This window comes from Trachypithecus francoisi, unplaced genomic scaffold (assembly GCF_009764315.1).
Source record: "Trachypithecus francoisi isolate TF-2019V2 unplaced genomic scaffold, Tfra_2.0 Lachesis_group9, whole genome shotgun sequence".
NCBI classification, from domain to species: Eukaryota; Metazoa; Chordata; class Mammalia; order Primates; family Cercopithecidae; genus Trachypithecus; species Trachypithecus francoisi.
Window position 1 is genome coordinate 862,312 of NW_022681474.1, and position 12,506 is coordinate 874,817.

Here is a 12,506-nt window from a genome sequence, read left to right on the forward strand (position 1 = left end):
CCAGCCTCGATCCCCGCTTGCTGAGTCCAGGAGAGAAGCCTGAGGTGTGGGCGCAAGAAGGAGGTTCCGCTGGCTGGAGCGGCAGGGCTGCTTCAGGGCGGGGCTGAGGTACGGAAGGGTCAGGAGCCTGTGTGGCTGCCTGGGAGGACCCTAGAGTGTCTGTTCCTTGCTGAGGGCCTGCTGCCCCTGAGCTTCCCACCCTGGCAGACCATGTGGCCCCTGGCCCCTCGTGACTTACCTCGGCCCTCACCCCTAGGGACTATGGGGCTCCCTGTGGGCTCTCCTACCCCATCCAGGGTGGACAGGACCCAGTGAGTAAGTGGACACCTGGTGAGGAGGGGACAGCACAGCAGCACTCAGTCCAGCCACGGCCCTGGACAGCAATGCAGTCACATGTGTCCCAAGACAAGGTGCTGGGTCAACAGCCCCTGCCTGGACCAGCCCGGTTGCCCACAGCTGCTCTCCTCATGTCATCAAGTAGCAGCGCATGGCCCTGCCCAGCCCAGGCCTCCCCAGCACCTATGCTTCCCACAAAGGGCCCTGAGTCTGTCTCCGGTCACTCTGAGATGAGAGCCTTGGCTGAGTTCAAGAGAGGCCAGAGTTCAGCTCACAGGCTCTCCAGGGGAACCACAGCTGCCACCCTGCCCTTCTGATGGGCCTGCACCACAGGCGGCCCCTTCAGGGAGGCTATCATGACCCAGGGATGCGCCTGTGCATGGAGAAGACCATGGAGCTTCCTTGTGTATCCTTTTCCAACCACAGGACACCTGGAGCAGAGGGAGGCAAGCGGGCGGTGCCGGAAGCAGGACCGAGGACGGGAGGCTGGCCCACTGACACGGTGTCCTTGGCCTAGGGAAGATGGATGAGGAGGCTGAGCCACAGGGTGACAGGAGCGCCCCATCCTTCACTGGGCGGCCACAGTCCCTCACTCAAGGTGTGGGCCATAAAGCAAGTTAATAAAGTTGTGGCCTTGCTGGAAGTCAGCTCCGTAGCAGCCTCAGCCTGCACGACTCTCGTGGAGACAGGACTGCGGAGCAATCCTTCTTGGGGCTGGCTGCGCAGACAGGTCCGGACGAGAGCTCCTATATCACAGCCTGGACGCCCCCAAACCTGCCTCAGTGCCCGGGCCACTTCTGGCCACGGTGCCTGGATGCCCCAAACCCGCCTCAGTGCCCGGGCCACTTCTGGCCACGGTGCCTGCACCCCACTGTGATTTAGCAGATGAGGAAGGGCAAAGCAGCAAACGCTGCCTCGACAGGTTAACTACACAGCCAGGCAGATGCTGAAAATGCCGCGTGTGAGGTTTACCCAAAGATCACATGCACAAGCAACAGCTGCACACACACAGCTCAGCAAAAGAGCAAGGCGGCCAGAAGGAAACACCAGTTTCTTATCAACACCGTCTGGCAGCGAGATGACAAATGCCTTCCACACATTTTGATTCTAAACTCTCCGTGTGACGTAGGCATAATTGCTGGGACCCTGCTGCTCGCAGCCTGGTGCAACCACCAAGGCTGTATCTGACACGGGACCGTGCCCCTGCCCCACATTCACACCACGGGCACACGCAACCATCAGCCACTGTCTTGGTTACCACCAGCCAGCCCACCCTCTCCCAGCTGGGCGTGCAGGGGACCCCAAGTGCACGCCAGGGGAGCTGAATAATTTTCCTACATCTTTTGGCAAAGCGTCTTTTTCATGGATTCGAGGATTCAGGAATTTACTGATTGCTGTGGTGCTAATGCCTTAGATTCTCACTACCCTTACATGTGACAGCCCAGACCAACCACAGGAGACTGGACTCCCAGGAAAATGGATTATCAGAGGTAACAACTGGACATACGACAGCCCAGACCAACCACAGGAGGCTGGAATCCCAGGAAGAGGGATTATCAGAGGTAACAACCAGACATATGACAGCCCAGACCAACCACAGGAGACTGGACTCCCAGGAAAATGGATTATCAGAGGTAACAACTGGACATACGACAGCCCAGACCAACCACAGGAGGCTGGAATCCCAGGAAGACGGATTATCAGAGGGTAACAACCAGACATACGACAGCCCAGACCAACCACAGGAGCCTGGACTCCCAGGAAGATGGATTATCAGAGGTAACAACCGGACATACGACAGCCCAGACCAACCACAGGAGCCTGGACTCCCAGGAAGACGGATTATCAGAGGTAACAACCGGACATACGACAGCCCGGGCCAACCACAGGAGCCCGGACTCCCAGGAAGACGGATTATCAGAGGTAACAACAGGCAGCTGTGATCAGCAACAGTGCAATGCAAAAATTCCGTGTTCAGCGTCGCTTCTGACTGGCTCACTCTGGGAAGTAAACACGGTGGTAAGAAAGCCTTGCTACGTACCTCGGGGAAGTAGTCTTGCGGGAACTTCTCCTTCTCCAGCATGGGTGTGCTCTCCAAGGTATCCGAGTAGATCTCTTTGCCTGCGACCTTTCTATACTTCTTAGCTGGAAAAGACCAGAAGGATGAGGTGACTATCCCATCGTTGTGCCCACCAACCAGCCTGGAGCACAACCTGTTTCTGCCCCGCTTGCAGCCCAATGGGAGCAAGGGAGGCCCCCGAGAGGAGGCCCCAACGAGGGCGCCAATCCTGAACAGACCCCCGGTGGGCTGGCTGCTCCATGCCTGTGGCTCATAAATTTCCCTCCCATGACCTGGAATCTGACACTCCACTCCATGATCCCCTGAGAGCCCCCAGCCTGCAGATTTACAGGAGCTAATTGGCATCCTCTTTTAAACCCGTGAATATATTTAAGAGGGCTGCAGAATTACCATTCACTCAGACCTTCACATGAATTTATTTAATAACATTGATTTCCTCCCGGTATCCAGCCTCCATCACTCATATTTCAGGGAAGAGGTTTATGTGTGACAGTGAGAGAGGCAGCTTGCGGCAGGGTACCTCCCAGATGGGCTTTGCCAGTGGCTGTTTGGCACCTCCCTGGAGCCCCCAGTGGATAGGCCAGGCCCAGGGACATAGGCCTGCCCATGGGCAGGGCCGGTCTTACTATTGTTCACAACCAGGCCTCAGTCTTTTTATGGACAGGTAGCTCCATACCCATGGTGGGGTATGATCAAGGATGGCAGGGATCCATTCCTCAAACTCCTGCTGGGCCCGGTGGGCAGGTGGCCGCTGGCCTCTTTGCAAGATGCCATAGGATGGCTCCTGGGTCACTGAGGTGACACTCACGGGTGTCAAGGAGGTTCCTGGAGACCACTTTGGGGCAGTGTATTGTGTCCCACGAGCAGCTCCAACCTGCAGTTTCTGGGGTATTATCCACTCCACTGTGGCAGGAGGGACAGAGGGGGCAACCTGAGGACCACGGCACTGTGGGCCGAGGTGCTGGGTCACCACTGGGGTGGGCAGGAGTCCCAGGCAAAAACAGAGTGCTGTGGTGTGGCCTGGTCCTGGGTGCTGTGGTCTGGCCCGGCCCTGGGTGCTGTGGTCTGGCCCGGCCCTGGGTGCTGTGGTCTGGCCTGGCCCTGTGTGCTGTGTTCTGACCTGGCCCTGGGTGCTGTGACCTGGCCCAGCCCTGGGTGCACAGTCCTGGATGTGGGTGCCTCATGGACAGGAGACAGCATGGGATGTTTCAGCGACTTATGGAGCATGGACAGAACATTAAATAGAGGCTGTTCCCTAAACTCGGAGCTTAGACTCCACGGATCCTTTCACTGTCTCCATAGTTCTGCTTTTTCCAGAGTGTCACAGAGTTGGAATCACAGCGTGTAGCCTTTTCAGGTTGGCTTCTTTCATTGGTAGCAGGCATGTCAGGCTCCTCCGTGTCTTCTCATGGCTTCAAAGCTCACTTCTTTTTATTGCCGAATAGCACCCCATGGAGCTGATATGCCACAGCCTGCTTGGCCCATTCACCTACAAGGCAGAACAGCAAGTCTTGAAGTCGGGAAGTGCGGGCTCTGACTCTGCTCCTCTTCTTCAAATCTCTGGGCTATTCTGGGTATTTTGTTTTCCACATAACCTTGACAATCAGCTTTTCAATGGCATGACACACCTTGCTGGGGCTGTGTTGAATCTATAGCTGAAGTTGGGAAGAGCTGAACCCTTGACGGTACTGGGTTTTCCCATCTGTCTTAGTCCACCGGGCAGCTACAGTAAAATAGACTGGGTGACTACAAACAAAGTAAGTGTCTTTCTCCTAGTTTTGGGGGATGGGAAGTCCAAGATCAGGGTGCTAGGAGATGAGGTTCCTCACAGATGGTGCCTTGTGTGTGTCCTCACATGTGGAAGAGGCAAATGAACTCCCAGCCTCTTTCATGAGGGCTCCCATCCCATTCATAAGGGCTCTGACCTCACACCCTAATCAGCCTCCCAAGGCCCCACCTCCTAACAGCATCACCTTAGGGGTTAGGAGGTCAGCAGATGAATTTGGGGGTGGGGAGCACTTACATTCCAACCACAGCACTGTCCATGAAAATGAAATCTCTCTCCATTTATCTAGATCTTCTTTATTTCATCAGAGTTTTATAGTTTTCCTCATAGAGATCTTGTATTAATTTGTTAGATTTATTCTTAAGTACTTCCTTTTGGTGTGTACTTAAGTAAATGGTATTATGTTTTTAATTTAAAATTCCACCAGTTTATTGCTGCTATATAGGAAAGCAACTGATTTCTGTATATTAATTTTGCATCCTGCAATGTTGCTATAATTGCTTATTAGTACCAGGTTTGTCTGTTATTATTGCTGACTCTGAGATTCTTGACAAAATCATATCATCTGAAAACAGAAATAGTTCTATCTCCCATCACCCCATCAATATGGCTTTTATTTCCTTTTCTTGTCTTATTACATTATCTAAGATTTTCAGTACGATGTTGAAGAGAAGTAGGAGAGGAGGCATCCCTGCCTTGTTCCTGATCTCAGAGGAAAAGCATCTAATTTCTCATTAAGTGTGGTATTCATTGTAGGATTTTTGGAGCTTTATCAAGTTGAGGAAGTTCCCCTTTATTCCTAGTTTGCTGGGAGCTTTCTTCAAATCATGAAGAGATGTGGATTTTGTGAAATGCTTTTTCTGCATCTATTCTATGATCATGTGATTTTCCTTCTTTTGCCTGTTGCTGTGATGAATTACATTAATTGATTTTTAAATGCTGAACCAGTCTGTATACCAGGAGTAAATCTCGGTTGGCCACAGTATATAACTGCCTGTTGGGAATTTTGTTAAGCATTTTTGTTTACAGTTCATAGTTTTCCTTCTCTTTGTAATGTCTTTATCTGGTTTTAGTATTAGGGTAATGCTGGCCTCATAGAATGATTTAGGATGTTTGTCCTCTGCTTGTATTTTCTGGAAGAGATTGTAGAGAACTTGTATAATGTCTTCCTTAAATGCCTGATAGAATTCACCAGTGAAACCATCTGGGTCTAGTGCTTTCTTTTTTAGCAGGTTATTAATTACTTATTCAATGTTCGTTAATAGCTATAGGCCTGTTCAGATTATCTAGTTTTCCTTGTACGAGTTTTCTTAGATTGCGTCTTTCAAGGAATTGGCCCATCTCAGTTATTACATTTATAGGCAGAAATTAATGATATTCTTTTACTATCCTTTAAATGTCCACAGGATCAGCAGTAATGGTCCCTCTCTAATTTCTGATATTAATAATTTGTGTCTTCTCTCTTTTTTTCGTAGTCTGGCTAGAGGTTTATCGATTTCATTGCTCTCTTTAAAGAATCAGCTTTTGGTTTTGTTGATTTTCTCTATTGATTTCCTGTTTTCAATTCTGTTGATTTCTGTTCCAATTTTCATTATTTCTTTTCTTCTGCTTACTTGGAATTTTCTTGTCTTCTTCTAGCTTCCTAAGGTAGAAGCTTAGATAATTGATTTTAGCTCTTTCTTCCTTTCTTCTTAGCGCTTTTTCTTTTTAGCTCTTCCTTATATGCATTTGATGCTATACGTTTCTCTCTAAACATTATTTGTTCTAATATCCCACGAATGTTAAGTTGTATTCACATTTTCATTTGGTTCAAAATATTTTTAAATTTCTCTTGAGACTTCTTTGACTCATATGTTATTTAGATATTTGTTGTTTAATATTCAAGTATTTGGGGATTTTCCAGCTACTTTTCTGGTACTGATTTCTAGTTTAATTCCATTGTAATCTATAAGCAAGCTGTATATGGTTTCTATTCTTTTAAATTTGTAAAGGTGTGTTTTATGGCCCAGAATGTGATCTGTCTTAGTGAATGTTCCATGTGAGCTTGACAAAAATGTATATTCTGCTGTTACTGGATGAGGTATCCTATAAATGTCAATTAGATCAATTTGTTTGATGGTGCTCATGAGTTAAACTATGTCTTTCCTGATTTTATGCTTGCCAGATCTGTTCATTCCTGATACAGGGTGTTGAAGTCTCTAACTACGATAGTGGATTCATCTGTTTCTCTTGGCAGTTCTACTGGTTTTTGCCTTGTGTATTCTGACACTCTGTTGTTAGGCACCTAGATACTAAGGATTGTTATGTATTCTTGGAGATCTGATCTTTTATCATGATGTAATGTCCCTCTTTACTGCTGAAAACTTTCCTAGCTCTGAAGTCTGCTCTGCCTATTCTGGTAATTTCTGATATTAATAATTTGTGTCTTTTTTTCTTAGTCTGGCTAGAGGTTTATCCATTTTATTGATTTTCTTCAAAGAACCAGCTTTTGGTTTAATTTACTTTTCTTCTTCTAGTTTCCTAAGGTACAAGCTTAGACAATTGATTTTAGATCTTTCTGCTTTTCTAATATATGCATTTGATGCTATAAATTAATACAGCTCCTCCAGCTTTCTTTTGGCCCTTCTAAGTTCTCCTTTGATTCACGTTAGAACAGTTAGAACCTTCCTCCGTCCCTTATCTATTCATCTTTAGGTGTTTATATAAATGGGTTTCTAGAAGACAACACATAGTTGGGTATTTTTTTTTTATCCACTCCGACAGTCTCTGTCCTTTAATTGGTGTATTTAGATCATTCATATTTAAAGGGGTCGTTGATATAGTTGGAGTAATATCTACCATATTTGTAAGTTTTCTACTTATTGCCTTTGTTATTTGTATCTTTGGGGTGTCCCATTCTTTTTCTGCCTTCTCTGGCTTTTATTGGGCATCTTATACAGTGCCATTATCTCTCCTCTCTTAACACATCAGTTATACTTCTTTTAAAAAGTTTTTTAGTGGTTTCCAGTTCGCAATATACATGTATAACTAATCCAAGTCCACTTTTAAATAATACTATATTCCTTAAAACGATAGTACAGGTTTCTTATAACGGAGTACCCCAAATTCCTCCCTCCTGTCCTTACAACATTTCTGTTATTCATTCCACTTATCCATAAGCTGCAGTTAATCAATAGATGGCTGCTGTTACTACTCTGAACAAAAGTTATCTGCTAGATCAATTAAGGGTAAGAAAAATACATTTCATTTTACCTTCACTTATTCCCTTCACTTATTCCCTCTCTCATGCTTTTTCTTTCTTTAGGTAAACCAGAGTTTCTGGGCTATATGATATTTCCTTCTGTTGAAGAACTTCTTTTAGCATTTCTTGCAAGGCAGGTCTACTGGCAACAAATTACTTCAAGTTTTTCTTATCTGACAAAGTCAATTTTCTTCACTTTTGAAGAATAATTTCTTTTTCTGAATACAGAATTCTAGGTTGATATTTTTCTTTTTATAATGCTGTAAATATTTCACACTACTCTCTTCCTTCTTGCATGGTTTCCAGGAAAAGGTCCAATGTAATTCTTATCCTTGTTCCTTTATAGGTAAGGAATCACCTCGCCTATAAGGAATCTCCTGGATTCTTTCAAGATTTTCTCTTTTTTCTTTGATTTTCTGCAGCTTCAATACAAGGTGGCCGGGGGTCGACTTTCTGGCATTTATCCTGCTTGGTGTTGGCATTCACTGAGCTTTCTGGATCTGTGGTTTGGTGTCAGTTACAAGTTTGGAAAGTTCTAAACCATCACTACGTTAAATCCTCCTTCTGCTCCTTTCCTTCTACTCCTACTGGGGTTCCCTTTACAAGCTGCACCGGTTGTCGCTGTTCCACAGGTCTTGGCCATTTTCTTCTGTTTTCAAATTTATTCTCATTTCTCCTTGCTTTTCAGTTTGTGAAGTTTCTAACACCGTCCAGCTCACTGATTCTTCCCTCAGCCCATGCGCGGATGAGCCACTGCTCCGTTTCTGGTGCTGTTTCTGATTTCTAGTTTTCTTTTTGAGTCCTTCTCAGAGCCTCGAGCCCCCAGCCTGACCCTCGAGCCCAACTGCCCAGCCTGGCGAGGCCCCAGCCTGACCCCTGGGCCTGACCCCCGAGCCCAACTCCCCAGCCCGACCCCCCAGTCCGAGGGCCCCGCACTGCTCTGAGCATCAGCAGCAACACCTGCCGTGCAGGGCACTGAGAACATCGTCAGCATCCACATGCCTCCTGTGACCGCACGCCTCCGGTGACCGCACGCCTCCCGCATTCACGTCTCCCGCGACCACACGTCTCCAGTGTCCGCACGCCTTCCTGACACACCACATGCTCCGGACGCACACGCCGCCCACTCCTCATGTTGTTCTTGTTAGTTTGGTCACGTGGAGGGCCCTGGGGAAAGTTCTGCGACAGTGAAGTGTGTATCTCACGTAGAGGTTTAAATACACTGTAGGGTCACCAGGCACTTCATGACTGATTTAACCTGGTAGTAAAACAGGTATTCAAATGGCTACTGAAAAACAGAAAAGTCCTGCGGATCTGGAGCACGGTGAAGCCTGACACACAAGCTCCTTGGTTGCAGCTTCCCGCGGCACACGCTGCGTCTGAGCGCCCTCTCTCCCCGCTCTCGCCGGCCGCTCCATGCCTGCGCACACAGCAGGCAGGTGCCCTGTCTCCTGAAACGCAGCGAAGAGCGCCCCCGGCCGGCTCCTGCGATTCTGTGTGGCCAATCCTGCCACGGGCCTTGTAGGAGGGCTCGGATGCTAGAATGGGAAAGGATCTGAATGTGGAAGGATCTGAAGATCTTCAGGTAACAGGGCAGTGAGAAATCATTTTGCCAGCCAGAATCTTGCTCTCATCATCAATGAAATCGCCACTCAGGCAACTGAGATGAGACTGCCGCGCAATTTCACATGAGGCGCTCCGTCTCCCGGGGAGGCACAAACACGGAACCTGAGCGAGATGATATCGTTTGTGGCTCCAGTTACCACAGCAGGCACTTCACATGGGTGTGATCTGCTCTGGAGGCTGCGGGGGTTCCGCGGACTCACACACAGCAGGAAACGATAGCATCAGACAGGAAGTCATGGCACAAACACCCCCAGGCCATTTGGAGCCCGCAGGGAAGCCCCACACCCAGCCTAGGTCACACACCTGCCCCCAACAAAGAAATGAACAGGAGGGGACAGCTCGTGTCAGTGGAGCGTCTCAGGGCAAGTCTTTTCCGTGAAGACACACAGCACATGACCATCAAACAGGGACACTGCTCGCGGCACGGAGGACTGTCCCTGCCTGTCCTTATTTCTGAAACATGCAACCCTCTTATTTGCGTTTCATTTTCTTACACTGGAGGGAAACACAGAAACAAACTATTCCTTCCTCTTAACACTAGGAAAGCCAGGTCCCCACCAGAGCCTTGCCAGGGAGCCAGTGTGGGACGGCCACGGGGCCTCAAGACCAGGCCCAGGAGGCCCTTGGAGTGACCTCTGGCCAGTGGCTCAAGACACCCAGCCCACAGTGGCCATTCACAGAGGCAGGGCAGGCGGGGCCTGGGGAAGCCAGACACCAGGAGGGGTGAGCGCCGAGACAAAATCCCGGAAGACGGCACGCAGTCTTACCTTTAAAGTCAAATTGGTAGATGTTTTTTAAGGATTCATGAAGAAAATAAAAGCTTCCTAGTGCCTGTAGAGCAAAAAGAGAAATCAAATGAGAGACTGGTGCTGGGAATATTTCCAAAGCATCGTTTTTAACAATAAATAAAAGCTCTTTTAAACTAGCTAGAGCAAGAGTTTAACCAGTTGTAATTTAATCACAGTTACTGAGGCACAAGACGTCAAGCAGAGGAAACCTGCGAACACCCAAACTCCACCAAGCTCCAAGCACGCGGTGAGCCGTGCAGCCAGTGCTGGCTCCAGCAGGGGCGCAGGTCCCGCAGGCTGGTCATTGAGTGGACCAGACCCTTCCCAGCACGGATGCTCAGCTTCGTCCCGGGGCCCCCAACCATCAGCTCCACTGTGCCCGGCCCCACCCTGCGCCATCGCCCCAGGAGCCGCCAGTGTCTCCCACTCACAAATTAGCCGGACAGGTGCAGAGCACAGAGACCCCTGCTCTCCACACCAGAGAAGGCAAAAGTACGGGGCCGGGCGCCACAGGGCTGGGTCGATGGACACTACACAGACAGTGACTTGTTGATCCGAACTTCAAGTTTCACGTCGTATTTTCTACAGGTGAACCTGTGTCTACGTGCAGCAGTGTGTTCATATTGACGTGTATATTATTTCTGTGTATTTTTTTCTTTTGCTAAATCTGGCAACCCCATGGGGCCTGGTGCAACTCTGGGGTGATCAGAATATTCTGCACTGGGTTGCAGTGGTTGCCTTTGTCAAAACTCACTAAATTATACCCCAAACAGGGCGAATCTCACCGTCTATACATTAGACCTTTATAAACCTGACTTAAACAAATCTCTCATAGGAGATAGCTGTGTGCCCTGTGTGGGTGGCAGGTGCTGGGACAAAGCAGGGGAGAGTTTGAAGGGGCAGTGCCAGGTGGGCCAGAGAGGAGGGCACACGGGCGCAGCTGCAGATGGAGGGCAGGGGCTGCCTGCAGGGAGCCCAACTGTGACCATGTCACACAGTTCCTCCTGCAGGGAAGAGACTCTTAGCCACTGGGGGCTCTAACCCCAACTCTGCATTCCGAACAGGGCCTGTCCTCAGACAGCTGAAAGCACAGGGCACCGTGCATCCCTCACTGTCTCTGTGTGAGGCTGTGGGCAACACAAGGGCAACACCCGAGCATCACCTCATTCCAAGGCTTCACTTGTACACTTGTGCAGTCATGTCCACACATGCACACCACACGCTTGCACACACAAATGCACTCATACACACTCGTGCACATACTTGTGTATACTCGCACACTTGTGCACACGCACTCAGGCACCCACTCACACATGCACACACTTGCACACATACACTCATGCACACACAGGCACTTGCTCACATGCACTAACATGCACACACGCACTCATGCACTCACATGTGCTTGCTCACACCCTTGCACAAGCACACTCGCACACGCACACACTCATGCACTAACATGCACACTTACACACACTTACACTTGCACGTCATGCACTCATACTTGTGCACATACGCACTCATGCACACACACACTTGGTCACACACACACGAACTCATTTGTGCACATGAACTCACATGTTGCTCACACTCACACACTTGCACACGCATGCACTCATGCACTCTTGCTTTGTTTTGGGCAGAACCATGACCCCACAACTCTGCAGTTCTGAGCGCCCCAACATGGACCTCCTGCTAAGATGCTGTCCTACGGGGCTGCAGGGCTATTGTCTCTCTGAGAAAGACAAAGGCAATGCTTGAGCATCACCTAATTCCAAGGCCCAAGCTAAACGTCCTACACACTTCGGCTCTGCAGTTCCCAGGGAACTGCTGCTCCCTCCCGGACGACTGGTCACTGGGGTGGCTGTCCTGGGGGCAGGGCTGCAGGAAGGTGCACCACACTGGGGCATCAGGAGGTCGCTGCTCCCTCAGAGGCGCAGGGCGCTGGGCACCGTGCGTGGTGAGGGGACCTATGTTCTGGGCCTGCTGAGGGCCAAGCATGCCAGTAACTCTGGCCAGGTCCCTGTCCGCAGCCCCCTGGGCCCCTGGGTCAGCTCTCTGGGACCTGTTAGGCCATCTCTGGTTTGATGCCGATCCCACAACATGGGAAGCTCCCTGGAGGCTGTGCAGCTCCTGCTCCTAGGGCATGTGCAGCACACTGTGGGCCAGGGTGAGGGTCCTGCTCCCCGGAAAGCTGGCCACATGGACACCTCACCAGAAAACAGTGTTTCACCTTGAGGATGACACCGCTGTCCTCTGACAGAACACACTTCAAGGAGTGCATTTCAACTCCTAAAAAGAGAGGCCAGCTGGCAAGCCTGAGCCCCGTGCACCGAAGCCATGGTGGCCTCTGCCTCCTGTCTCTGCTGTGTCTGACTGGGAAGGGGACATGCCCACAGGGAGGAGCAGGGACACGTGCCGCCTCCACCCGGCACAGGTGGCAGGTGCGAGTGCACACACACACGTGCACATTCCTGAGTGCCAGACCTCGGCGGGAGAACCCAAAGCTGCGGGGTAGCCATGGGCATTCCAGCCCTGCATCCTGGCCACCACCCAGATGGGAGCCCCCAGGCTAGCCGACAGATGACAGGGACCTTCTGTCTGGGGGACAGGGATAAAGGACACCCGAGGGGGACACAGTGCAGTTCC

General features: G+C 49.8%; 1 protein-coding gene across 4 annotated transcripts in view; it reads right to left on the reverse strand.

The window, feature by feature from the left end:
• INPP5A (inositol polyphosphate-5-phosphatase A) overlaps window positions 1-12,506 on the reverse strand; it is a 236,686-nt gene that overhangs the window by 74,750 nt on the left and 149,430 nt on the right. For all 4 annotated transcript variants that reach the window (XM_033209257.1, XM_033209258.1, XM_033209259.1 and 1 more), the window contains 2 exons: window positions 9,837-9,900; window positions 2,378-2,481 (listed from right to left, as the gene is read on the reverse strand). In XM_033209257.1, coding sequence (XP_033065148.1) covers window positions 2,378-2,481; window positions 9,837-9,900 — 168 coding nt within the window. The remainder of the gene's footprint in view (window positions 1-2,377; window positions 2,482-9,836; window positions 9,901-12,506) is intronic.